Below are 25,753 nucleotides of genomic sequence, written 5' to 3' on the forward strand. Positions count from 1 at the left end.
TGTAGGAATAGCTTAAGTTTTCTAGGGAGGAGTTTCTGGAGAGGACAACTGGAATTGAAACTGCAGGGTTAATATGTTTAAGATGGCAGGCCCTCGTGGGCAGCTGTATGCTTGATAAAGTTTGCCAGAGAGGAAAACATGGAGTTTTGTCTCCATTCTACTTTAAAAAAGGGAAATGAGGCTAGGAGCTGAAGAAACCCAGGGGCAGAGAGGTGAACAGTCTGTCTTAATAGAGTCCAGATTTGAACCCAGAACAACTTGTTAGGACAAGGGTCTTGCTCCCCTGCAAGATGAGGGGGCACTGCACCCTGGGGAAGCTAGAAGGTGCAGAACTCATGGTGGCTTCACAGAAAGCTGCTACACCTCAACGCTTACCCTTGTTCAGGCTGCAGGCATCCTCTGCAGATCCCAGGAACAAACAGCTGATAGGCCAGCTAGGTCGGCCTGGCATGTTTGTTGCTTTTGGCTTAAAGTTGTTGCCAAATTCAGAGTAAAGCCTGGGTGCAGTGGGATCTTTGCAGTGGCCCTGACCGCTCAGACCAAAGCACAGTCAGTAGGAGCATCTGAGCCTAAAATAGTTTGTTGGCTTATGCTTGTAAAGGGAGGTGTACCACTAATGCATCAGTTTAATAGCCACCTAAGTGAAATGCCTAAAATAACTCAAACTTTAATTTTTTTAACGTTCGGGACACAACAGGAGTCTAATGTTCATTGTATCCTTGTCAGTTTGTAAATGACCGTCCTTTTGCTCATGATGCTGGACTAGGAGTTCCAGACCGTCAGGGGTCCTGCAAATACTAGATTAAAAAATATATATATATATATACTTTAAAAGTAACGTAACTGCCTGTGAATCTATAATGGCCTAAAAGTGGAAAAAAAATTAAAATGAATACAAATCATAGTTAGGCTTAAGACATTGTGTATTACATTTTAATACTTTTGGCACTGCTTGAACATTTATTTTTGCGCTGCCAAGTGATAATTATTTTTTGTGCAGAATTTGAAGTTTCTGTTGCCATCTTGATTTACTGGGATAGTATTCTAGATTGTAAACAATTAAATAGTTCTAACACGTTTTAAAAACAGCAGTTTATAGCCGTTCAGTGCTAGGTAGTTCATACATCTTCACAGAAGTAAATAAATGCTAGAGTTGGCGAGACTGTAGTTGTTAGCCAGGACCTGCTGGTCATGGGTTTGTGTTCATCATAATGGCCTCATCATTCACATTGGTGATTTATGAGTAAATCATAATGTTATAACTTTGAAATTAAACATAAAGAGTTATTACCCAAATTGTTTTTTATACTGAGATTCCATGTAACTTTCATTTGAAACAAGTGTTCTGCTACTTTCTAAAAGTTTGATAAAGCCCCATGTCTAGAGAAAGTGCTAGTTAACATTACTGCCCCACCCCCGGGAAGTTTCAGGTACTCAGGGAAGATGGTGAAAAGCTCTGATGCTGTATAAACATACTACACAAACCTGGAGGAATCTGTTGTTGATAGGTGCTTGATAAAATACTTGTGGAAGAGAACTTTTGATCTTGACATTGTTGGTTGTGACTTGGAAGTGGTTTGCTCAAAGTGCTGTTGTGCACTTAGAAAGGTGAATGGTGAGAATCATCCCTCACATTTACTCACGGCTGGCAGTCTGCCAGAGCACTTTGGTACGTGCTTCATGTGTGATCCTGTCTTCGTCCTCGTGGCAGCCCTGTGAGGTGGACGTCGAGGTCTTTCTTCTCTGGAGCTAGAGAGATCACTTGCTTCTGGGTCCGGCATCCCTTCAGACTGAGCTTCCTTGTGCTGAGCCAGTTGGGGACACCAGTGCCCATCTAAAAGGGCACTGGGGACCCTCGTGAGCTCATGCACTCACCCACCAGCTCCTCTCCCAACAGAAAGAGTACTTCAAGCAGTATGAAGTGGGGCTCCAGAACTTGTGCCATTCCTACCAGAGCCGCGCCGACTCGCGGGCCAAGGCCTCCGAGGAGAGCCTGCGTACCTCTGAGAGAAAGCTCCGCGAGACAGAGGAGAAGCTGCAGAAGCTGAGGACCAACATCGTGGCACTCCTGCAAAAGGTGCAGGAGGTGAGCCAGGCAGCCCTCTCATTGTAGCGGACCACCTGGTGTCTCAGGGAGCGGGGGGCTTGGGCACCTCCTGCTCCCTTCTCCCCACTCACAGGAATCTGTGGTTCCAACCCTGGCTGCACAGCATCCTGACCAGGAGGGCTGGAGGTGGTGCGGCTGCCTGGGCCTCATCCCAGCCAGACCCACGGTATCAGACTTTTGCCCTTGTTTAGACATTCTGATATACAACCTGGTTTGAGAACCCTCCAAGTCATAAAACAGAAAAACATTCTCAATTTTCCAGATGATGCCCAGATGGGATTAGGTAGCCCAGAAGCAGGGAGCGCCCTGTAGGGTCTCAGCCCTTTATCCAGGCAGTAAACATTGAGGACAACTGCTCTGTGCCTGTCCTGGGGACCCTTGGTGAAGCAGACAGGCAAGATAGGGGTCCTGCTCTCATAGCCCAACAAGTGGAGGAGACAGAACTACTGTTGGCGGGAAGTGCTGTGAAGTAAATATGAGAGAGACAGAAAACAGGGATGCCGCTTTACTAGGGTGTTCAGGGGAAGCCTCTCTGAGGAGGTACTTGAGCTGAGGGCAGAACCAGTCACGCAGGAGTGGGATGTGAGAGCTCTGGGGAGAGGGAAGAGCAGGGCCTGAGGCCCAAGGCAGGGAGATGTGGGCGATAGAAGAAGCAGGGCCCTGTACCAGGTGGGAAGTCTCTGGAGGGTGTGGCACTAAGACGTTTGCAATCTAAGACATTTACTCTGGTTGGTTGTAGGAGGGCCTGGAGGGGGCGGAGGTTAGAATCCGGGACTCCAGTGAGGAGGTTCCCACAGTTGTCTGGGTGAGAGATTCTGGCAGCCTGAACCTTGGATGGTGACAGTGAGGAGGGAGAGAAGTGGGCAGATATGTTGTAACGTCTTGAGGGAAGGGGAGGAAACAAGGGTGATGGCTGTGGTTTGTCTGAGCCACTGGGTGGAGGGGAGGCGGTGGTGGCCTGTACCAAGATGGAGCAACTCGGGGTGGGTGGTGCCGTTGAGCTCTTGGATGTTTTGAGTCTGAGAAGCCTGCAGCATGGCTAAGGCAAGCCGGGAACTTGGGGTAGAGGCAGGGTAGGAGCAAGAAATCTGGGCGTCATCTGTGCACAGAGGAGGGAGTGGGCGGATGATCAAGAAGGGACAAGGCCTGACAGCCAGGGTGGAGGGGCGAGAGGAAGGGGCACGGGCTGCAAGAAGGGTGGGGAGGCGGGCCCCCCACCACCTTGTGGCCCCTGGCTGACCGTGCACTGCTCTGTTCCAGGACATAGACATTAACACAGATGACGAGCTGGATGCCTACATCGAGGACCTGATCACCAAGGGGGACTAAGAGGCCTGGAGCCAGAGATCAGCTCCCCTGCCCCTCAAGGCAGAGCTCCTGGGGGTGGAGTTTCATTTATGGGTTGATGGACTTACCTTGGTTTGACTCACATGGGATATTTGTGCTTTTGGAGGGAAAGAGACTCTGATTCTTTGAATCTTCCTCCCTACGTTTATAAATATTTATTTTTTAAAAGAAACAAGATGCTGTGCCTGCTGTGAGACCATACATTTTTTTTGGTGACTCTTGGGCAGAGAACAGAAGCAGGATGCCAAGTCTGAGCTGCTTCTCTTGGCTTCTGGCTCCTCAAGATGTGGTGAATCCAGTGCTGTTTGGAAGTTGGGGAGGCTCCAGGGGCAAGGCTGAGGGAGGGGCAGGGCCCCCCAGGCTGGTGCTCCCCCAGGATCTCCAATCCAGGGGATCCCCACAGGGCCACGATCAGGAGGAGGCTCAGCGCTGAGCAGCTCCCTGTCTCGTGGCTCCTCCTTCAGGTTGGGGATGTGAGTGGTGGCCCAAGTGGTCGGTCTTGGCTGTGGCACCGTCCAGACAGCTTGGGGAAGACAGATCCTCCTGTTCAACTTCCCCATCCACCACCTAAGTTCTCCCTTCTGGAGAACTAACAGTGGACAGTGAGGTTTCCTGCCTCAAAAACTTGAGTGGACAGATCCGACTCTGGTCAGACTGCTGACCTGGGTAACACACTGAATGTTTGAATTCCAAAGGATTCCTTTTACGAAAGGACCATGTGTGTGAAGGAGCCCCTGTGCTGGTTGGTGGCGGCCTCGTCTGTGGGTGTGGCAGGGTCCTAGGGAGCACACCTTCTTCAATGGTCCCGGCCATCTGGAGAGCCTGGCGCTGCCTTTTCTCTTACTGCGTTCCCCCTGTCTGGCCCCACCAAGCCCAGTCAAGGTCCCTGCTTTGGGGCAGATGGGAGGAGGGGGTCACTGAGCCACAGGGACTCCAGAGGTGGCTCTGCAGGAAGCACACCATGTCTTCCTTCCCGCCTGGTCACAGCCTCATACAGCTGTGTCCCTCAACTTCTCAGGGTCAAAGACAAAGGCAAGAGTTGCTGAATTTTCTCTTTAATGGCCACTGGAAAAATTCTGGTTTGATTTCTCCCAACTCTCTTCATCCCCCTTTATTTGGGGACTTTGGGTTTTCTGAAGGCACAAGAACTATGGTCTTGTGCCACTGGTCTGCAATTCAGACCTCTCGGTGTGTTTCCAGCATCTACCCACCTCTGGTCAGCAGTGGCCACGTGCTGCCCTGTGAAGACTCCAGTAGCCTGGGAAGTGCTGGTGAGGGAGGCAGGCCCCATGGGAATCGGAGGTCTTTACCCACTTGTGCATGTGCCCAGAAGCACCTGTGACTTGTGGGTTTGGGACTTCTCCAAACCACATCCCTGGGCAAGGGCTCTTTGGGGGAAATACCACTCAGAGAGGCCCTGACCTTTTCCTCTGAAGATTCGCTAAGAGTCTTAGGGCTTCTTGAGCTGGTGGTTCCTCTCCTGTCCAGCTCGCTCTTTTCATCACAGGCAGCATACGGTCCATTTTTGTCCCCAAACCTGCTGTTTTAATCTAAGTGCAAGCTGGTTCTGCATTTTTACCAGAGGGTAATACTCAAGTTTTTTATTTACATACCTGTAATCGAAATGCAATACTATAAACTTTCACCGGTGAGACTCCTGAACTGTCTGTTTTCTTCTCTTAGTAAAATCCAGCACCTTCCTCCTCTTCATTCTTTCCACCACTGTGGCTTTAAGCTGTCTTCAGATTCTTCCTCATCTCCACCACCTTGTCTTATGTCTTCACTCTCCTGGGCACCCATAGAAACTGAAATACTGAATTTCTTAAACATTTTAGCTTCAACTTCTGGGCGTTCCCACTTTGCTGTTTAAATCCAACCACAGCTGTGCTGAATGCAGCCTGCTTCCAGGCAGAGCTCCTTCCATTCTGGGTGGGAAGATAAGATGCAGGGGTTCCTCCCTCTTCCTTGTCCTGGATAACTAACCTGCTTGGAATTGTCTAAAACTTGGGAGAAGAAGATGGTCTGGTGGGGCTGTGGCAGGAAGGTCCTGAGTTCAAGGCGGCAAGAAGGTGAATGAGTGCAGCGACCCTTGTTTTTAAGGAGTGGGAGGGATGGGGACTTTCGTGTTTTGTTTTTTTCCTCCAAGTGACACATGCATATGGTAAAAATTCAAACAGTACGAAAGGCTGGACCATGAAAAGCAAGGCTCCCTCCTCCCCACCCCCCCCACCCCCCAATGCTCACTTTCCCTGGAAAGAGTATCCGTCCTGAGCACACAACTACACATCTACTGTTCTGTTTCTGCCTGTTTCTCACTTAGTAAATCTTGGGACTTGTTTCTGAAGAGCTCACATGGATCTACTTTATTCTTCTGAACAACCACATAGCATTTCATCGTCTTGGATGTACTGTCATTTAGTGGTCCCATTTATAGAGATTTTGGTTTTTAATGTTTATGAAAAGTGCTGTGATGAGTGTGTGTGGGTATACATGTGTACTTAATCGTTAACTCAGATCTGGGTTTATACAGGGTTAAGATCCAAAGAGAGAAATGGCTGTTAGATGGTGGATGCATTAAAAATTCTAGGATACATTCCAGAGAAGACTTCCCAATTTCAATTCCCACCAACAGTATATTCCTTGCCCCCCACCCCCACTTGCCTGTTTGTAGTCTCTTCCATCTGAACTGTTTACTAATCTGACAGGTGAAAAGTGATGGATTTTTGAGTTGGTTTGAATTAATTTACGTGAGATTGAACATCTTTGTTGGCCGGTTGTGTTTCTCTCTGGGACACAGCTGTAGTTCTGAGTCTTGGGGTAGGGACTTTGTAAATCAGATGAAAAACAAGGGGCAAGTCCTCAGGGAAATGTTCACCTTATATCACCCCTCAGCCCCTAAGTGTCCCATGGATTTAGCATTACAAACCCCACATCAATACTGTATTACTAGGTCAGGACAAGGGTTTGACATTGTTTACCAAAGGAAGGCATAGGTTAATAGGCTGAGAGGAACTTCTCTGCTTCCTCCTGTGAGTGGCACTGCTTTTTGGCTCCTCTTGTTGGGTCTAGTTCCCCTTGAAAGACATGACTGTCTTTTAGACCCGTGGTTCAAGCAGCACTGGGCAAGCATCCACAGCTCTACAGACCAATCCGTGTTAAGACTGATAGAGCTCAAACTTCTTTTCCTTTTACACAGAACACAAGATTTGGTCTGAGCGGGCCGTGCCTCCACTGGCTACTCGTCCCCGATGTAAGGCTGTCCTGCATCTGGGCCAGGCTGTAAGGGACCCGCTGGCAGTTGCCTAGATGCCTGAAACATCCTCAAAATTCCACTGGAGGATTCTGCCCTTGGCTGGAGATGGAACCTCTGAGGCTTCCTTTGGAATGGCCACATTGCTCTTGGTTATTGAGAAGGTGGACAGCCAGCTTGGCCACGGGAGGCAGAGCTACAAAAGAACATGCTTTCTCTGCTGCCATGTTTGAGGCCTCCAACTGTCCTCAGCACTGCTGGGGGCACCCTCTCCATAGTGAGCAAGACACAGACTGGACAGAGGAAGGGCCTGGCGAGGGACAATCCCACTCAGGAATGAGCCCAAATGTTGCCAAGCCTGTTTTTCAGTCTGGCAGTTTTCATGGCAGTAACTTGGAATGTGCCAGGCCCAACTAGGACCCCTGGTGGATCCTGCATAAATTTCCTTTTTTCAGCTCACAAGGCTTCAGACAAATCACTGCCCATCCTGGGTCCCCTTTTCTTCCTCTAAAATAAAGGCGTTGGATGACGGTAGAGGTTTTCTGGCTTACTAAGTCGTAGTTCTCCACCAGAAATCTATCCAGAGGCCCATATAGACGGTTGGAATGGGACCCCAAAGCCCTTGCTGCCCTGACCCCTTATCTTTGCTTACAAGATTCACTGGCCCCGCCTGCTGCCTGTAGGTCTTCCACGACCTACTCATTGGCCCTCGTGGGGTGTTACCCTATGGCCTTTTGGCCTCCGAGGTGAGGAGGGCGGGTCTTCCATCCAGCCGCCTTCGGTCCGCAAAGCAGGTTGCCCCTGCTACTTCTTGGGGCTCGGGCTTTCTCAGCAGCTTCCAGCCAGGGCCTGGAGATAGGGGAGCCCATGCCACTGAGGCCAACCTGGACCAGGGACAGGGGAAGGGTCTGACAGACACATCCCTCCTTTCTTGTCCCCTCTGGACTCTGCTGAGATGCTTCCACGGGACTCTCTGGGGCCACTTCCTGCCCGAGCAACTGCAGTTCTCGGGAAGCTGTGGGCAGCTCTAACCCACAACTTTGAATTTACGGTCCTTTCTTCCCCACTTCTTACTCTGTTTAAGCTCTGGGTTCTCACTCCCCTACCCAGTTCCCCACTATTTAAGCCAGTCTGGCACTAGCCGGGTTTGGGGGCGCTGCGATGCGAGGAGAACCCCTAATTGTCAGAAGGAAGAGTTTTGAGTTCCTTACGCTAAATCATCAGCTACCATAACACAGCACAAGCCCGGGGACTGGCTGCAAACTCTCACCTGGCCCAGAGGACACGTCCAGGACCCGGCCCTCGGCCATCTCTCTCCGGAGGCTCTGGGGGTATCCAAAGCTCAGTCCCATCCGGGCGCCTGCCTTCTCCCAGGTCGCCAACGGTTGCGGGAGGCGGAGAGCACCCCTCTCACCCTCCTCCAGACCCTCAAGGCAGGCGAGCAATGGCGCCTGCGCGGTGCAGCGGCCTGGCACGTCTTCTGCGCCCAGCGCATGCGCCCTGGGAACGTCACGAGCCTGCCTACGTGCCCGAGCCCGGGTGGGCGGGCGTCCGAGCCTCAGACGGCGTGAGTTGTGAGCAAACCCGGGTGTACAAGGCCCGCCCGGGGCCCAGCTTGGGGACGGAGGCCCCGAGGGTCCCACATCCTAGGGCCAGCGGAGGGAAGGCCTGGGGTATCCAGTGTCCGGCTCAGACCCCAAGTAGAGAAGTGGGGAATTTTTTCCGCTGGAGTCTGCGTATTAAGCCCGGGCACAGGTGAAACCTTTTACCCTGTAGTTTTCCAACTTTTTGTGGTCACTACAGAAAACTTTTTGGTATAGATGTCCTTGATGGTGTGGTGTTTTTACGTCTGCAAGATAGAGGACCTGGGAAGGAAGCTGCATGTTTTTTTGTTTTTTGTTTTTTTTTGCGGTACGCGGGCCTCTCACAGCTGTGGCCTCTCCTGTTGCGGAGCACAGGCTCCAGAAGCGCAGGCTCAGCGGCCATGGCTCACGGGCCCAGCCGCTCCACGGCATGTGGGATCCTCCCGGACCGGGGCACGAACCCGTATCCCCTGCATCGGCAGGCGGACTCTCAACCACTGCGCCACCAGGGAAGCCTGAAGCTGCATGTTTTACATTTTGAAATACCCTTTCCAGGTAATTTCCCCTTAAGGTCCAGCCCACTGATTCTCGGGACCTGAGGCCTCTTGGGTTTCACGACCTCGGCTCACAACTTGCTTTTCTGCTGGTTTGTCTGTCCTTGGCCTGGTTTATGGTGTTTCTTGAAAGGTTTTGGGGTTTCCTATCATGTTTAAGAAAGTCCTTCCCCCTCTACTCACCTGCAAACATTCTCTTGCATTTTGTTGCACTGTATTAAAGTTTTTTGTGTCAACCTCCACTCCCTGTGGGAAATATTTTAGTATCTGCGGTTAGGCAGGAGTCAGACTTTGGTTTTGGTTTTTCCAGATGGAAATTCACTTATGCCACCCCCATTTCTTAAACGAACCACCTAGGTCATTATTTATATTCATTCTATTTGGTTTTGGACCTGTTGGGCTTGAGATGACCCTTACATATGTCAAGGGAGACAGTCTGTTACCAGCTGGACAGGCGATTCCGACGCGAGGGGTGAGGTCCTAGCTGAAACTAGCTTTGGGGGCGTCATTAGCATCTAGATGGATCAATCTCCCTCGCTGTTTTTCTTATTAAAATAGTTTTCCAGGCTATTCTTAGAATTTCTTCTCTCATGAAATTTAAAATCACGTAATCCAATTCTCTCCCGTCCCTACCCGCCTCCACAACAAGTTCCATTGGGATTTAAATTATAATTGCATTAAATTTAGATGTAAGTTATGGGAGAGTTGACATTTTTATGATTTTAAATCTCCCTAGACGATACGAAATGGTTTTCCATTTGTTTGACTCCTTTTAGATCTTCCAGTAAGATTTTATTTCTTCATATGGGTTGTGTAACTTTCTCATTTTATTCCTGTTTTATGTTATTTGTCACTATTGTGAATAGAATTTCCCCCCATCTCTATTCCTGATTATTAATATATAGAAAAGCAAATTGTTTAATATAATTTATTTTCTATCTTATAAACTCTGGTAGTTTTCAAAATAAACTTGTATTTTTAGATGAAATGTGCAAATTTGCCTGTATGCCAGTTTTAATTGCCGAACCTCTGAAACAGTGTTGAATAATTAATTATCCAGGTCTTTTTTCTGATGAGGATGGAAATCCACATGTTAGGGTTGAGCAGAATATTGTCTGTTGGTTTTGGTGACTGGTCTTTAAAGTGTGGAAAGAGTTTTTTCTGTTTTTGTTGATGCTGTTGTCTTGTTTTTTAAACTTGGGGCTTCTGGGATGAAGCCGTGGCTGCCAATCTTGTCTGAGTTGAGCACCAGGGGGCACCAGTTACACAGAATGAAATGTGGGTTGTGAGGCCCCCATCCCCATCTCCCATTGTCAAATGCCTTTTCAGCATCTATTGATAAAATCATATGGGGTTTTTCTCCTTTAATCTACTGTTTTAGCGATTATTCTTATTAGGCATTGAGCAGCTACAAAAGAATACTGTATAAAATATTTATAAGGGGGCTCCCCTGGTGGCGCAGTGGTTGAGAGTCCACCTGCCGATGCAGGGGACACGGGTTCGTGCCCCGGTCCGGGAAGATCCCACATGCCGCGGAGCTGGAGCAGCTGGGCCCGTGAGCCATGGCCGCTGAGCCTGCACGTCCGGAGCCTGTGCTCCGCAACGGGGGAGAGGCCACAGCAGTGAGAGGCCTGCGTACCGCAAAAAAAAAAAAAAAAAAAAAAAAAAATAAATATATATATATATATGGTAAGAAAAATATGCAGTGTACATCCATCACCTGGTTTAAGAAAACACATTATTATGACTTTATAATCCCTGTGTGCCCCTCCTGGGTCCTTTCCCCTTTCTTCCTTGCTCAGCGGTAACCACAAACCTGAATTCTGTGTTTATCTTTTCTTTGCTCTTCTTATACTTTTACCATGTTGGTTTGTATTTCTAAATAATTGCTTTGTTTTGCCTGGTTTTTTTTTTTGTTTTTTTTTTCTTCCAGCACGCGGGCCTCTCACTGCTGTGGCCTGTCCTGTCGCGGAGCATAGGCTCCGTACACGCAGGCTCAGTGGCCATGGCTCACGGGCCCAGCCGCTCTGTGGCATGTGGGATCTTTCCGGACTGGGGCACGAACCCGTGTCCCCTGCATCGGCAGGCGGACTCTCAACCACTGCGCCACCAGGGAAGCCCTGTTCTGCCTGTTTTTGAACTTAAATGGACATAACTTTTAAAAAAAAATACATTATTTATTTAGTTTTGGCTGCGTTGCGTCTTTGTTGTTGCACGCGGGCTTTCTCTAGTTGGGTGAGTGGGCTTCTCATGGCGATGGCTTGTCTTTGTTGTGGAGCACAGGCTCTAGGCACGCAGGCTTCAATAGCTGTGGCATGCAGGGGCTCAGTAGTTGTGGTTTGCGAGCTCTAGAGCACAGGTTTGGAAGTTCTGGCGCACGGGCTTAGTTGCTCTGTGGCATGTGGGATCTTCCCGGACCAGGGCTCCAACCCGTGTCCCCTGCATTGGCAGGCGGATTCGTTACCACTCTGCCACCAGGAAGTCCCGGACATAACATTTTATTTACTATTCTGCAATTTGTTTTCTTTTCAATATTATGTTCCAGAAATTTACTCATGTTGTTGAGTGTAGCTGTAATTTATTCATCTTCACTAGTGTATCATAGTGCTGAATATTATACAGTAATAAAAACAAATTACACCTACAATGGAACATACCACAGTTTTAAAAATCCATGTCTCTATGACTGGCATTTGGGTTGTTTCTAGCTTTTTGCTATTACAGTACATCTGTGGACATTCATGTTTATGTCTCCTGTTACATGCATAATCCTTGGAGACTTGCTGCATCATAGGCCACGCCCATTTCAACTAGATAATGCCAAATTCTTTTCAGAAGCAGTTGTATCAATTTACATGCCCATTGGCACTAAGTGCTTCATTCCTCTACTTCCTCACCTACACTTGATATTGATTTGTTTTTTGCCAGTCTGAAGGGTGTGTAGTGTTATCTCATTATGGTTTAATTTGCATTAACCTGATGTCTAATGTGGTTGAGCATCTTTTCATGTCTATTGACTGTTTGAATTTCTTCTTTGATAAAGTGTTTGTTCAATACTTTTTCCCATTTTTCTACTCTCTTGTCTTCTTTTTATTGATTTGTATTTTTGTATATTCTAGATACAAGATCCTTATAAGTTATCTGTGTTGCAAAAATCTTCCACTCTTTGGCATACTTTTTTTTAACTCTCTTTTTATAGTCTTTTGATGAGACGTTCTTAATTTTTTTTTTTTTAATTTTCTTGAATGAGGTCTTAGTTGCGGCAGGTGAGCTCCTTAGTTGTGGCAGGCGGGCTCCTTAGTTGTGGCACGTGGGTTCATTAGTTGCAGCTTGTAGGCTCCTTAGCTGAAGCATGTGGGCTCCTTAGTTGTGACACATGGGCTCCTTAGTTGAGGCTCACTGGCTCCTTAGTTGTGGCATGCAAACTCTTAGGTTCAGCATGCATGTGGGATCTAGTTCCCCGAGCAGGGATCGAACATGGGCCCCTGGAGCACGGAGTCTTATCCACTGCGCCACCAGGGAAGTCCCTCTTAATTTTAATATAGACTAATTTATCAGTCTTTTACTGTTTGCATTTTTTGTAACTTATTTAAGAAATCCTTCCCTATCCTGAGGTCATGAAGATACTGTTTTGTATTGTCTTCTAAAGTGTTTATAGTTTTGTCTTTCACATATAGACCTTTAATCCACCTGAAATTGCCTTTTGTGTATGGTATGAGGTAGAGCTCCAGTTCCTTCCTGATTGTCCTTACACCCCTTATTGAAAAGTCTTACCTTTCTCATTAATCTACAGCGCAACCTCTCTTGTATATCGAATGTTCATATATGTATGAATCTGTTTCTGAATTTTTATTCAGTTACATTTGTTGTTTCTCTATGCCAATACCACACTTATTTATTATAGTTTTACAATAAGTTTTGATATCTAGTAGAGCTGGTCTTGCCACTTTTTCTGCTTCAAGAGTGTCTTGACTATTCTTGGTCCTTTGCATTTCCATATAAATTTTAGAATCATTTTATCAAGCTCCATGAGAAAAGCTATAGGGGTTTCATTGGAATTGATTGTATGTCATCAGTTTGAGAAGAATTGATATCTTTATAAGCCTTCCAAACCATGAAGATGGTATAACTCTCCATTAATTTAGATCTTTCTTTAGTGTCTTTCAAGAACGTATTGTGATTTTCCCTTCAGAAGCCTTCTATGTCCTTTGTTACTATGTATGTACCTACGTATCCTAGGTGTCTGATGATTTTTGATGCTACTGTAAATAATAGTTTTAAAAATTTTATTTCCTCACAGTTTGTTGCTAGTAAATAAGAATGTAATTGATTTTTATATATTGATGATTCTATTTTATCTTTAGATTCTTTTGGATTTTCTATGATACGTCATCTGGGAGCAATGATAATTTTGCCAGTTCTCATACTTCATATATTTTTCTTGCCTTGTTGCATTGGCTAGGACTGCCAATACAGTGTTGAATGTAAAGGGTAAAAATGGGTATCTTTTGTTCTCTATCTCACAGAGAAAGCTTTTTTCCCCTTTGGTAGATATCATTCATCAGATTAAGGAAGTTTCTTTCTATTCCTATTTTTAAGCGTTTTTTTCCTTTTAAATATCATTGATGCATGTTGAATTTTTTCTCAAGTGTTTTCTGCATCCTTTGAGATGACCATTCAGTGTTCTCCTTTAATTTGTTAACATGGTGAATTACATTGGTTAGTTTTTCATAGGCTAAACCTTGCACTTCTGGAGTGATTATAATTTTTCTATATTGCTAATTTGTTAATATTTTGTTTTGAATTGTACCAGCATGTGAGTGACACTAGTTTGTGATTTTCCTTTCTTGTACTGTCCTTGTTAGGTTTTGGTGACCAGGTTATACTAGCCTCAAGAAATGAGTTGGGGAGTAGCCCTCTTGGGATAGTTTCTGTAAGGTTGGTTAGTCCTTGGTCAGTTGTGTCTGGAGTTTTGTGTGTATATGTGTGGGGAGATTTTTTAACTGACTGAATTTTTAAAAGGTTATAATACTATTCAGGTTTTTCTAATTTTTGAGTCAGTTTTAAGTTTTATTTTTCTAGAATTTTTTCTCAGTTTTCAAAGATGTTGTTACAGAGTTATTCACAATACCCTTAAAATATCTGTAGCATCTCTATGTCCTCTTTTCATTCCAAATATTGTTTTTTGGGTTCATCCACTTCCTCCTTCCATTTTCCTTATCATTAAAGTTTGTCAGTTTTAGTTTTTCCAAGAATCAACCTCAGCTTTCTTGGTCCTTTCTATTATGTTTGTTTTCTCTTTCATTAATTTCTGATCTTCATTTCCTTATGTGTCCTTTGGGTTTATCCTAATGTTCATTTTCCTACTCAAATTGGATGTTTAGCTCATTATTTAGCCTTTATTCTTTTACAACATGAGCTTTTAGGCTATAAATTTCCCTCTAAGTACAGCTTTATCTATGTCCTATAAGTTTAGGTATATAATATTTTAATTTTTAATTGTATTTTCTGATTTTTGATTTCTTCTTTGATCCATGAGTTATTTTAAAAGCATATATCTTTTTTTTTTTTTTTTGCGTTACGCGGGCCTCTCACCATTGTGGCCTCTCCTGCTGCAGAGCAGAGGCTCCTGACGTGCAGGCTCAGCAGCTATGGCTTACGGGCCCAGCCGCTCCGTGGCATGTGGGATCCTCCCGGACCAGGGCACAAACCCACGTCCCCTGCATCGGTAGGCGGACTCTCAACCACTGCGCCACCAGGGAAGCCCTAAAAGCATATTTCTTAATGTTCAAACATGGTTGCTTTTTCTAATTATCTTTTCGTTATTGATTTTGAACTTTCATTGTGATCTGAGAATGTGGTCTGTATGCCAGTCCTTTGAAATTTGCTGAGGCTTGACAACTGGCCCAAGTATGTGGCTAATATTCATAAATGTTCTGTGTGCATTTCAAAAATATGTATTTTGCAGTTATGTGTAATCCCCTGTATGTGCCTGTTACCAGGTGTTAATTGTGTTGTTTGAACCCTTGCTGATATTTTTGGTCTGTCTGAGCTCTCATTACTGGGAGAGAGATGTTAAAATCTTCCATTATGATTGTGGATTTATCTATTTCTCCTTCTGATTGTGTCCATTTTACTTTATTTTGAGATATTACTAGGTGCCTGTGAGTTTTAGAACCTATGAATTTTACTTTTTATCATTATAAAGTGGCTTTTTAAATTTTCTACCCTTGATCATAGCCAAAAGGCCAAGAAGTGATTGCTTTTTTTATTTTCTGAAAGTTGACATCTAGTAATATTTTTTGTCTCAAAGTCTGTCTTGTCTGTGTACTTATGTTTTAGGTGTTTTCTTGTAACTAGCATATAGTGGGATTTTGTTTTTATTTGATATTTTTTGTTCTTACCCAAAGCATTTGTTTAAATTTTGTGTAATTATTGATATATTGGTTAACTTATTTCCATCTTATTTTTAAATTTTTATTCCAGTTCATCTGCATTCCTTTTTCCTCTCCTTTCCTGCTTTCTTTTAGATTGACTGAAAATTTCTCCCCCACATATGGTGTTTTTCCTCAGTTTTTGAAATTTAGTATTCCTATTCCTCTATATGTTTTACATAATATTGGGTTGGCCAAAAAGTTCGTTTGGGTTTTTCAGTAAGATGTGGGAAAATCCGAATGACCAGTCCAATACTTATCAAAGTCTAACTCCATAAGCCATTTAATTTTTTAAAATATTTATTTATTTGTTTGGCTGTGCCAGGTCTTAGTTGCGGCACGTGGGATCTTCGTTGCTGTGTGCATGATCTTCGTTGCGGCATGTGGGATCTTTTGGTTGTGGCAGGCGGCCTCTTAGTTGCAGCATGTGGTCTCTTAGTTGCAGCCTGTGGACTCTTAGTTGCGGCATGCATGTGGGATCTACTTCCCTGCCCAGGGATCAAACCCAGGCCCACTGCATTGGGAGCATGGAGTCTTAGCCACTGGACCACCAGGGAAGTCCCACTATTGTTTTAATAAGACATTTTGTTAATGTCGTATTTTCCTTTGGTTCCTGAAAGATATTTTCACTAGGAATACTAACATTTGCTCTTCTACTTTGGAGATATCACTTCACTGTCTTCTGACTTTCTTTGGTGGTCAGAAGACAGTGAATTCTCTAATCAATGCTCTTTCAAGGTATCCCCCACCCAAGTTTGGCTCCTTTTAAAATTTTGTTGTTTTAAAGGTCTTGCGATTTCACTATATTGTATTTAGCTGTGGATGTCTTTTTATTTACCCTGACAAGGATTTGTTGGAATTGACTCTGTATATTGGTGTTTCTTGTCAAAAGTTAATTTTTTAGTCATTAACTCTTAAAAGGTTGCTTCTGTTCCATTTTGATTGGACACGTGGGATCTTCTCACTTTATCCTCCATGTCTCTTAATTTCATTTTTACACTTTTCACCTCTTTGTGTGTCTGTGTTGCTTTCTGGATAATTTCCACAGATCTCACTTCCATGTCACCAATACTCTCTTCATGTGTAATCTGCTATAAAATTATTCATTGTTTTTAGTGATTTTTTTTCAATTTCTGCAAGTTCTTTAGTATTTTTGAATGCTTTTTACTCATTTTCAAGCCACCTTTCTGTTTCTAGAAATATATTAAACATGCTTATTTTATATGTGTCTGTTAATTTTACTATATTGAGTAGTTCTGTTACGTCTGATTCTGCTGTTATTTCTGTCGGCCATTGCTTATGCCAATGTATGTTGTATTTCCTTGTGTGTTTGGAGATGTTATACTGTGAGCTGCTCGTTTTCCTTTCATCTTCACATCTGGGGTTCCATAAGGTCTGGAATGAAGGGGAGAACCTCTAGAGAGGATTTGTTTCTCTCATGTGACGGGGGACATTGCCAATTTGGGACCGTGCTGTATTCTCTACTAGAGGTTTTATTGGATCATCCTGATAGCATGTATTTGGGCTGTGAAGCCAAGTGAGGGTCTGCTCCTGATTACAAATTCTTAGGGGATTTTTTTTTTTCTGCTCTGCTTATGACTAACCTTTAAGACAAGCAATTTTCCTTGTATTATTCTTGATTCACCATTATATTGAAGGTATATTGAAGGTATAGCCCTTTGGGGGCCCAGCTTGAGGGAGATTATCTCAAACTGGATGCCCTATATCAGGCAGGTAATTTGAGGCAGTGAAAACTTAGTTAGGCTCAGTGGGCTCAGTAAATGCCAGTGAGAAGCAGACTTCAGAGCTCTTATCTCCCCAGGTTTCCACATCCACTTAATTTTTGGCCTGAGGATTCCTTATATCCATTACAGCTCATGGATGCATTTAAGGTGTTTTAAAATTTTATCCAACATGTCTAGTTTTCCACAAAGAAGGATAATCCAGGCATTTAGTCTACCATCCAGAAGAAGTCCCTCTTGAACTAGTTGGTACAATGAATGATTTACAACTAAAAGCTTCCCGATTTTGACCCATTCTTGCATTACTGTGTAAAACCAACTTGGGCATATGTTTACCAATTTGGGGTATCAGTTTTTTGTATGTGGCTGGATTCTATTTGCTGTTGTCATATTTGGATATATGAAAATTCTATTCTTATATTCCATTCCCTCCCCTGGCAGATCCTCCACTGCCTGCCTCCTGGGTCAGGGCTATCCTGGGGTTGCCTCACCCCACGCCCTTCTCTCCAGTGAGGGCTGTCCCTCCAGCACCTCGGCAGGGACTCACCAGTGCCTGCCTCCCCACAGATGGGAAAGTTAAGGCCCTGGAAGGAGTTGTACGGTACCAGCCTTGGATCCCACAGCATTGGGGTGTTGGGACAGGTGGCTAGAGCCTGGCTCTGATGCCCCTGTGGTGTCCTGCCCCACTCCATCCTGTCACCTGGAAGTGCTGGCAGTGGGAGGAGGACCCACTGGGCCAGACCAGCCACCCTTGTTTGGGTCCCGGGAGCTAGTGATCCAAGTTGCTTGAGGTCAGGTCATGGTCACTGAGCAACCCTAGACCTCACCAGGGCTAGTGTTCCCTGTGGAGAGTGGTGAGGGCCTTGGCCTGGCCTCAGGCCAAACTGTGACCCTCCAGTAGGTGCCACCTCAGCCCTCTGCAGCTTTCCTGGCCCAGACCCTGTCCCACCAGGTCTTCCATCCCCGCCCCTCCCCATCCAGACCAACCTCCCACTGCCTGCTTCTGGCACTGAGCAGAATAGCGCCCCACACCCCTCCCCCATGCCACCTGCGGGCTGTCGCCTGCTCTCCCATGTCAGCCCTGCTCCACCCAGTCACAGACTCAGGGATGGGGCCGTGGAAAACTCCAAGATTTTTTATTACTGGTCAGAAGGTGCTCACTCACAGTTCTGAGAAAAGGAACATTGAACAGCTCTGCCGCAGGCCTCATGGGGCTGCCTGCCTGCCTGCCCACCCGCCCTCCAGTGGGCACCCTAAGGCATTTCACACGTTGGTGTTTTCACTTTTTTTTTTTTTTTTTATAAAAACAAAACCAGTCCTGGAGTAGAAAGTAAAACCCTGTGATGAACTTTCAGGACCAAATTGAAGTGTGAAAGGTTGAGTAGGAGTTCTGAGGGGCTGGGACAGTGGCCACAGTGGCCCAGGCCCCCCCCACACAGTTGGCAGAAGCCACTGGAAGGGAATCTGAGGAGAGGGCAGGGCACAGCTGACAGGAGGGCCAAACTCAGACAGGAGCACCCTGTCGTCATCATTTTTTCACTTCTACATATCATAAAAATTTAAGCAAAATAGCTATTTTATATATATTTATATATCATATATATATATATATATATATATATATATATATATATATATATATATATATATGGCAAATAAAGAGTTCAGGGGTGCTGAGATGGGGCACCTCAGAGACGGGACTCTGGGTTCTCTGGTGCCCAGGATACCAACCCAGGCTGAGCCGAGGGTTGGTTCTTATTGCTGATTTGGGGCTGGGTTCCGTGGCAGGAGCGCCTGCAGGCCCGGCCTCTGTGGGGCTGGGGAGCAGCCCTAGCATGGCCAGGGCTAGGCAGGGGCTGTTGCCCTCAAATCCACATGGCGGTCCCTCAGTGTCCCCTTCCCCACCATGCGTGGGGCTCTGGCTCCAGAGACAACTGACTTGTGCTCTCCTGGGCCCAGCGGCCCTTGGTTCCCTTCTCTGGGGGGTCCTGGACTCCTGGGGGGTGGGCAGCTCACATACACACGGCCTTGCTGTTTGAGCTACAAAATGCTCCCGACTCAAAGGGGTCCATCTGGCTTCCCAATGTCTTAAAAAGAAGGGGCTCTTGCCAGGACACTTCTGTGGCAAGAAAGCACACTTAGAAAGTTGTCCACCAAGTGCTGTACTAAAAATATTTACTAAATACCTTGGCTGGAAAGAAATGGAGATCATTTTTTTTCTAAAAAAGTCAAAAGTGGCTCCCTGGGAGGGGGCCAGTTCCTCCCTGGGGGGCTGGTGACTAGAGCAGCCAAGGGCCCGGGCCAGCCTGCCTGAGGTGTGGAAACTGGAGCTGGGGGGCCTGATGGGGCTCAAGTCCATGATGAAGGGTCACAGGAGACCCGGGGCACCTGGGGGCTGGAAAGAACCCGGGTCAGCACTTCCTCCTTCCAAGGTGGGAGCCCCAAAAAAGTGTTATTAAAAAACATAAGAAGGAAAAGGTGGGGAGGGCAGTTGAGTACTAAATTGAGTGCATTAAATAGAAGGTGGACCAGGCTGTGCAGCCGCCTGTATTTGCAGGAGGGGGGTGGTGCTCAGAAGATGTTGGGGCACATGTGCCAGTCCTGCTTCTCCTTGGCCTCCCAGTAGCCACCCTTGTACACGCAGGCCGTCTCCCCAGTCACCGGGTCCAGCCTCTTCTCAAACCACAGCGGCACGTACACTTCGGCCTCCTTCTCTGCTGGGCGGCACAGTGGGCAGGCGGGCGGGCAGCCTGCCTCCTCCCAGCGCCCCAGAAAACCACTCCCTGTCCCCTCTCCTGCTGGCCCTCCTCCTCGCTCCTGGGGTGCCCCCCTTCTCCAGCACCCCTCCCTGCCCCCAGGGAATCCCCTCTCTCCCCCTCAGCTTCTTCCAGTCCCCTCATCTCCTCCCAGTTCCTGGGAGACCCCCATGCCCTCTTCCGCTGGCCTCACTCCCGGGGGCCCCCCTCCCCACTGGCCTCACCTTCCTCCGCACCGCAGCCCCGCGAGCAGGCCTCCAGCCTCCGGCGCCGATTCACGCGCTGCTTCTCCTCCAGCCGCTGCTTCTCCGTGTTGGCCTCATCCCAGTGTCCCTTCTCCATCAGCCGCTGGTCGGGCCGCAAGCGGCTGTCGGTGGGCGCCACGCCCTCCTCGTGCTCGTTGAGGGTCAAGGCCAGCTCCGAGAAGTAGTACATGTTCTCCGCGTTGTCCCTGCGGGGCCCCATGGGGTGAGCTGCCGGGACACACTCGGCCCCCTCTCTGCTTCCCCTCCTGCATGTCCACCCCCTGAACCCCCCAAACCTGGCCTTGTGTCCACCTCGCCCTTTCCTCCCTGCACCTTGCAGGCTCCACCGACCTGCATGTTTTGCCACATTATACTTCTCTGGGAACTTGCCCACCTTGTCCAATTTTTCATATATATCAGCCTGAAGTGTTTCATAATGTCCTCATTATTATTCCTTTAATGTGTGTGACAGCAGTGTCCTCTTTCGCATCTCTACCCAGTCATGTCAGAGGTTTGTCCGTTTTCATCGTTGGTGGAAGATGAAACTTTGTTGATCCTATTTTAGGTTTTTCTGCTTTACTGATTTTGCTTGTATAGTCTTCCTTCTACTTTGTTGGGATTTCTTTTGCTGCTCCTTTTCTAACTTCCTGGGATGGATGCTTAGCTCAATATTTTCCCATGTCTCTTCTTTTCTAATATGTGCATTTCAAGGCTACAAATTTCACTCCAACTACTGCTTTAGCTGCATTCTGCCATTTTTGTTATGTATTATTTTCATTATCATGCAGTTATACTTTCTAATTTTCATTATACTTTGTCCTATGGATTGGTTGGAAGTACATTTCTTAAGTTTATAAATATATGGTAATTTTTCTAGTCATCTTTGTTTCTAGCACACTCACTTTGGAGTCAGACAGTATACTTCGTATAATTTCATCTCTTTGAAATTTGTTTTATGGCCCAGTATATGGTCAGTTTTTGCAAACGTTCCACATGTAATCAAAGAGATTGCGTTTTCCACAGTTGTTGAGTGCAATGTTCTACAGCTGTCCTGAAGGTTCTATTGTTCAAACTTGTCCTCCAGACATTTTCTTCTGCTATCCATTACTAAAAGAAGTATGTTAAAATCTCCCACTTTGGTTGTAAACTAGTCCATTTTTCCTTATATTTCTATCAACTTTTGCTGTATACATTTTGGGGCTGTTATTAGGTACAGGGTATATTCAAATTTAAAATCTTCCTGGCAAATTGAACCTTTATCATTTTGTCCCTCTTTGACCTTTTGTTTTAATGTCTGTTTTGTGATATTACTATAGCTGAAGGCAGCTTTTGTTTGGTTAGTATTTCTATGTATACATATCTTTTTCCATCCTTTTATTCCAGTCTTTATTTTATTTAGATGTATTTTTTGTAAACCACATAAAGTTTAATTTTTAAAAATTTGTCTGAAAGCTTATGGGAACACTTAATGTAATTACTAATATGTTGGATTTAAATCTATCTTATTTCGTTTTTTTCTTTTTATACTGCTTTGATACTGTGAAAGTTTTGAATTAGTCATAATACTTGGTATGTTGGTCCTTACATGGCCTGCTTGTATTTTTTTTCAATCAATTAATTATTTTGGGCTGCATTGGGCCTTTGTTGCTACGCAAGGCTTTCTTTAGTTGCGGGGAGCGGGGTCTACTCTTCGTTGCCGTGCACAGGCTTCTCATTGCGGTGGCTTCTCTTGTTGCGGAGCACTGGCTCTAGGCGTGTGGGCTTCACTAGTTGTGGCACACAGGCTTCAGTAGTTGTGGCTCGCAGGCTCTAGAGCACAGGCTCAGTAGTTGTGGCACATGGGCTTAGTTGCTCAGCGGCATGTGGGATCTTCCTGGACCAGGGCTCGAACGCATGTCCCCTGCATTGTCAGGTGGATTCTTAACCACTGCAACACGAGGGAAGCCCCGGCCTGCTTGTATTAATGCGACCTTGCCACCTAAACCAAAGGTAGAATCCTGACAAAACCTACATCTGACCATAGGGAAAACTCACCAATCCATCCTCCTCTCAGGTAGCCACTGGCAGGACTCCTGGGTTCATCAGTCCTTTGCTTTCCTTTTAATATAATTTTATTGCATCTTTAAGTAGTCTTAAGTGTGTGTGTATGTCTGTGTGTGTATTCATATACATATATTTTAGATACTTGTTTTTAACTGTATAAAAAGAATATGTATGTAACCTTCTGGGACTTGCTTTTTTTAAACTTAATATTATATTACTAAGATTTATCTGTATTGTATGTTGCTGTGGTTCATTTGTTTCAACTACTGTAAATATTGCCTTATGTGAATATACTAATTATTTCATCCAATAAGTTTGAGTTGTTTTCAAGTTTTGCTTTGAGTAATCTTATTCATGTTTCCTGTTGTACATTTATAGGAATTTCTCTTGAGTATACACCTAGAAGTGGGATTACTGGGCTGCAGAGTCTGTGATGTTCTTCTTTAGAAGGTAAGGCCACACTGCTTTCCAGCATGGTCATACCGGCTCACATTCCCACCAGTGATGTATAAGGGATACTGTGGATCCATATCTTCTTCAACACTTGATATTACCAGACTGTTCATTTTTTCAAATCAAATGAAGGTAAAACTGCATCTTATTGTGGTTCTGATTTGCATTTCCCTGATTACCAATGATGTTATCATTTTCGTATGGTGATTGGCCATATGTTTCTTCTTGTGTGAAATTCTTGTTCGTGACTTGCACTTTCCCATTAGATTGTTTTTGCTTTATTTATTCATTAGAAGGTCTGTATGTATTCTTTTTGTTCCTATTTATTTATCTGTTTTTGGCTGCGTTGGGTCTTCGTTGCTGTGCACGGGCTTTATCTAGTTGCAGCGAGCAGGGGCTACTGTTCGTTGCAGTGCGTGGGCTTCTCATTCTGCTCATTGCGGTGGCTTCTCTTGTTGCACAGCATGGGCTTTAGGCGCCCGGGCTTCAGTAGTTGTGGCACGTGGGCTCAGTAGTTGTGGCGCACGGGCTTAGTTGCTCTGCAGCATGTGGGATCTTCCCGAACCAGGGATTGAAGCCATGTTCCCTGCATTGGCAGGTGGATTCTTAACCACTGAGCCACGAGGGAAGCCCCAGCAAAATTTCTTTTAATGAACAGAAGCATTTTAATATAATTGAATACATCAGTGTTTTTGTCTTATTTAAGATATATTTCCGTAAGTTATAGATGATACTCATCTATATTTTCTACTTAGAGGTTTTTTGTTTCTTTTTAATAGTATGTGGATACAGAAAGACTAGAATTTATTTTTTATTTTTTAAAGGAACATTTATTTATTTATTTATTTATTGGCTGCATTGGGTCTTTGTTGCTCCGTGTGGGCTTTCTCTAGTAGTGGCAAGTGGGGGCTACTCTTCATTGCGGTGCACGGGCTTCTCATTGTGGTGGCTCCTCTCGTTGTGGAGCACGGGCTCTAGGCGCACAGGCTTCAGTAGTTGTGGCACATGGGCTCAGTAGTTGTGGCTCGTGGGCTCTAGAGCACAGGCTCAGTAGTTGTGCCTTAGTTGCTCTGCAGCATGTGGGATCTTCCCGGACCAAGGATTGAACCCCTGTCCCCTGCGTTGGCAAGCGGATTCTTAACCATTGCGCCACCAGGGAAGTCCCTCTACTTAGAGTTTAACTTACTGTTTAACAGTAAGTCAAACTTAATACTTACTGTAAGACCTTTATTTGGATTTGATTTTTGTTATAATAATGTAAGGGAAAGATTCACTTAATGTTTTTCTATATGGATAACCATTTTCCCGAGATCCTTTTAGTGGATGGTGCCATCTTTCCATGTGCTATGATACGGGACCTTTGTTATATACCAAAGATATATACACATCCAGGGCATAGTTTCCAGGCTTACTATTCTATTTCACTATAGCTTCAAAATAAGTATCTAATAGGGCAAGTCCTCTTTTTTTAAGAAATATCCTGGCCCTTTATTCTTCAATATAAATTAAGAAATCATAATATCAAGTTCCATGAAAATCACTATTGGGATTTTGTTTGGTTTACCGACTCTTTAGATCATGACATATTAATAGTACTTAGTCTTTCTACCCACGAACGTGGTATCTTTCTCCATTCATTTAGCTCTTCCTTGATATCTCAGCAAAGTTTTATAATTTTCTCTATAGAGGTCTTGCATATATTATAAGATTTGTTACAAGGTCCTTGATATTCTCTGATATGATAATTGGTGTCTTCTCTTAAACTGTATTTTCTAGTTGTTTTCTTTTAGTGTGTAGAAATGCAACTGACTTTTGCATATTAATCTTATATTGAGGCACCTAAGATGCCTTTTGTTCAGATCTGTTAATGTAACAAATTTATGGATTTTCTAGTACAGACTCATCCTTGCATACCCAGGATAAACTCAACATGACTGAAGAATGTTATCTTTTTCATATACTGTTGGATTTTCTGATGTCTTGTTTTGGAATTGTGCTTATCCATGAGTGAAAGAGGGTAGAACTTTTATTTTCCTACTACTCTTTTAGCCTGGTTTGGTATTAGGTATCTTATACTGGCCTCCCAGTATAAGAAAGGAAAGTGTTTCTTTTTCTATGGTCTGGAAGATTTTCTATAAAATTGGGGTATATGTTTCTTGACAACTTGGTAGAATTCACCTATAAAACTACCTGGGCTTTGTGTTTTCCCTGTGGAAAATTTTAAACTACTGCTTCAGTATCTTTAATTATAGGATTAGTCAGGCTTTTTTTTTTTCTTCTAGACTCAGTTCTTGTAAGTTATATTTTTCTAAAAATTTGTCCTTCCAATGAGAATTTTAATAATCTCTTTATACTTTAAATATAATAAACATAATGAAAACATTAATAATATTTATTTCTATATTCTCTCTTGATCAGTCTTGCCAGTAGTTTTCTGTTCGTTTTTTTCCCTCAAAGATCAACTTCTTTTTAAACTTGTTTTTTTTTTAAATAAATTTATTTTATTTATTTTTGGCTGTGTTGGGTCTTCGTTGCTGTGCACGGGCTTTCTCTAGATGTGGCGAGCGGGGGCTACTCTTTGTTGCAGTGCATGGGCTTCTCATTGCAGTGGCTTCTCTTGTTGCGGAGCACGGCCTCTAGGCGCATGGGCTTCAGTAGTTGTGGCTCGCGGGCTCTAGAGCGCAGGCTCAGTAGTTGTGGCACATGGGCTTAGTTGCTCGGCGGCATGTGGGATCTTCCCGGACCAGGGCTCGAACCCGTGTCCCCTGCATTGGCAGGTGGATTCTTAACCACTGCACCACTAGGAAAGTCCCTCTGCTTTTGTTTTTAAGGTATATTTTCTTCTTTCTTTCAGTTTGTATGTTGCACTTTCTCTAATTTCTTAGAATGAAAAAGCTTTAATAAGCTTATATACCTATTTAAGGCAATACATTTCCTTTGAAGGTTTGCCTTTGGTATATCCAGCCAGTTTTCATATCTTTTTCTTCTCATTCAGTTCTAGGCATTTTAAAATTTCCATTCTAACTTATTATTTTGTCCATGAATTATTTAGCAACTTAAATTTTTTCCCAAATATGTGGGGACTTTTTGACATCTTGCTCATAACTTCTAATTTGTCTTATCATAGGCTGTGGTCTGTGTGCTACCCTCTGTACATTTGTTGAGGCTTTCTTTAGGGTTTAGTACACGATTGATTTTTGCATAAATTCCACGTATACTTGAGAAAAAGCATGTTCTCT

General features: G+C 44.8%; 2 protein-coding genes across 9 annotated transcripts in view; one reads left to right on the forward strand and one right to left on the reverse strand.

Annotated features, from left to right (window-relative positions):
- Positions 1-3,683, forward strand: part of MORC2 (MORC family CW-type zinc finger 2) — a 40,085-nt gene extending 36,402 nt beyond the window's left edge. Inside the window, exons 25-27 of one of the 4 annotated variants that reach the window (XM_029227458.1) lie at positions 1,898-2,086; positions 2,181-2,273; positions 3,368-3,683. In XM_029227458.1, coding sequence (XP_029083291.1) covers positions 1,898-2,086; positions 2,181-2,273; positions 3,368-3,436 — 351 coding nt within the window. In that variant the 3' untranslated portion in view covers positions 3,437-3,683. The remainder of the gene's footprint in view (positions 1-1,897; positions 2,087-2,180; positions 2,274-3,367) is intronic. The other 3 variants (XM_029227465.1, XM_029227474.1, XM_029227483.1) reach the window with 3 other exon arrangements.
- A 14,617-nt stretch (positions 3,684-18,300) lies between these two features.
- Positions 18,301-25,753, reverse strand: part of OSBP2 (oxysterol binding protein 2) — a 160,212-nt gene continuing 152,759 nt past the window's right edge. For 3 of the 5 annotated variants that reach the window (XM_029232381.1, XM_029232367.1, XM_029232388.1), the window contains 2 exons: positions 19,998-20,224; positions 18,301-19,734 (listed from right to left, as the gene is read on the reverse strand). In XM_029232381.1, coding sequence (XP_029088214.1) covers positions 19,589-19,734; positions 19,998-20,224 — 373 coding nt within the window. In that variant the 3' untranslated portion in view covers positions 18,301-19,588. The remainder of the gene's footprint in view (positions 19,735-19,997; positions 20,225-25,753) is intronic. The other 2 variants (XM_029232375.1, XM_029232398.1) reach the window with 1 other exon arrangement.

This window comes from Monodon monoceros, unplaced genomic scaffold, assembly GCF_005190385.1.
Source record: "Monodon monoceros isolate NGI ecotype Baffin Bay Population unplaced genomic scaffold, NGI_Narwhal_1 Super_Scaffold_1, whole genome shotgun sequence".
NCBI lineage: Eukaryota > Metazoa > Chordata > Mammalia > Artiodactyla > Monodontidae > Monodon > Monodon monoceros.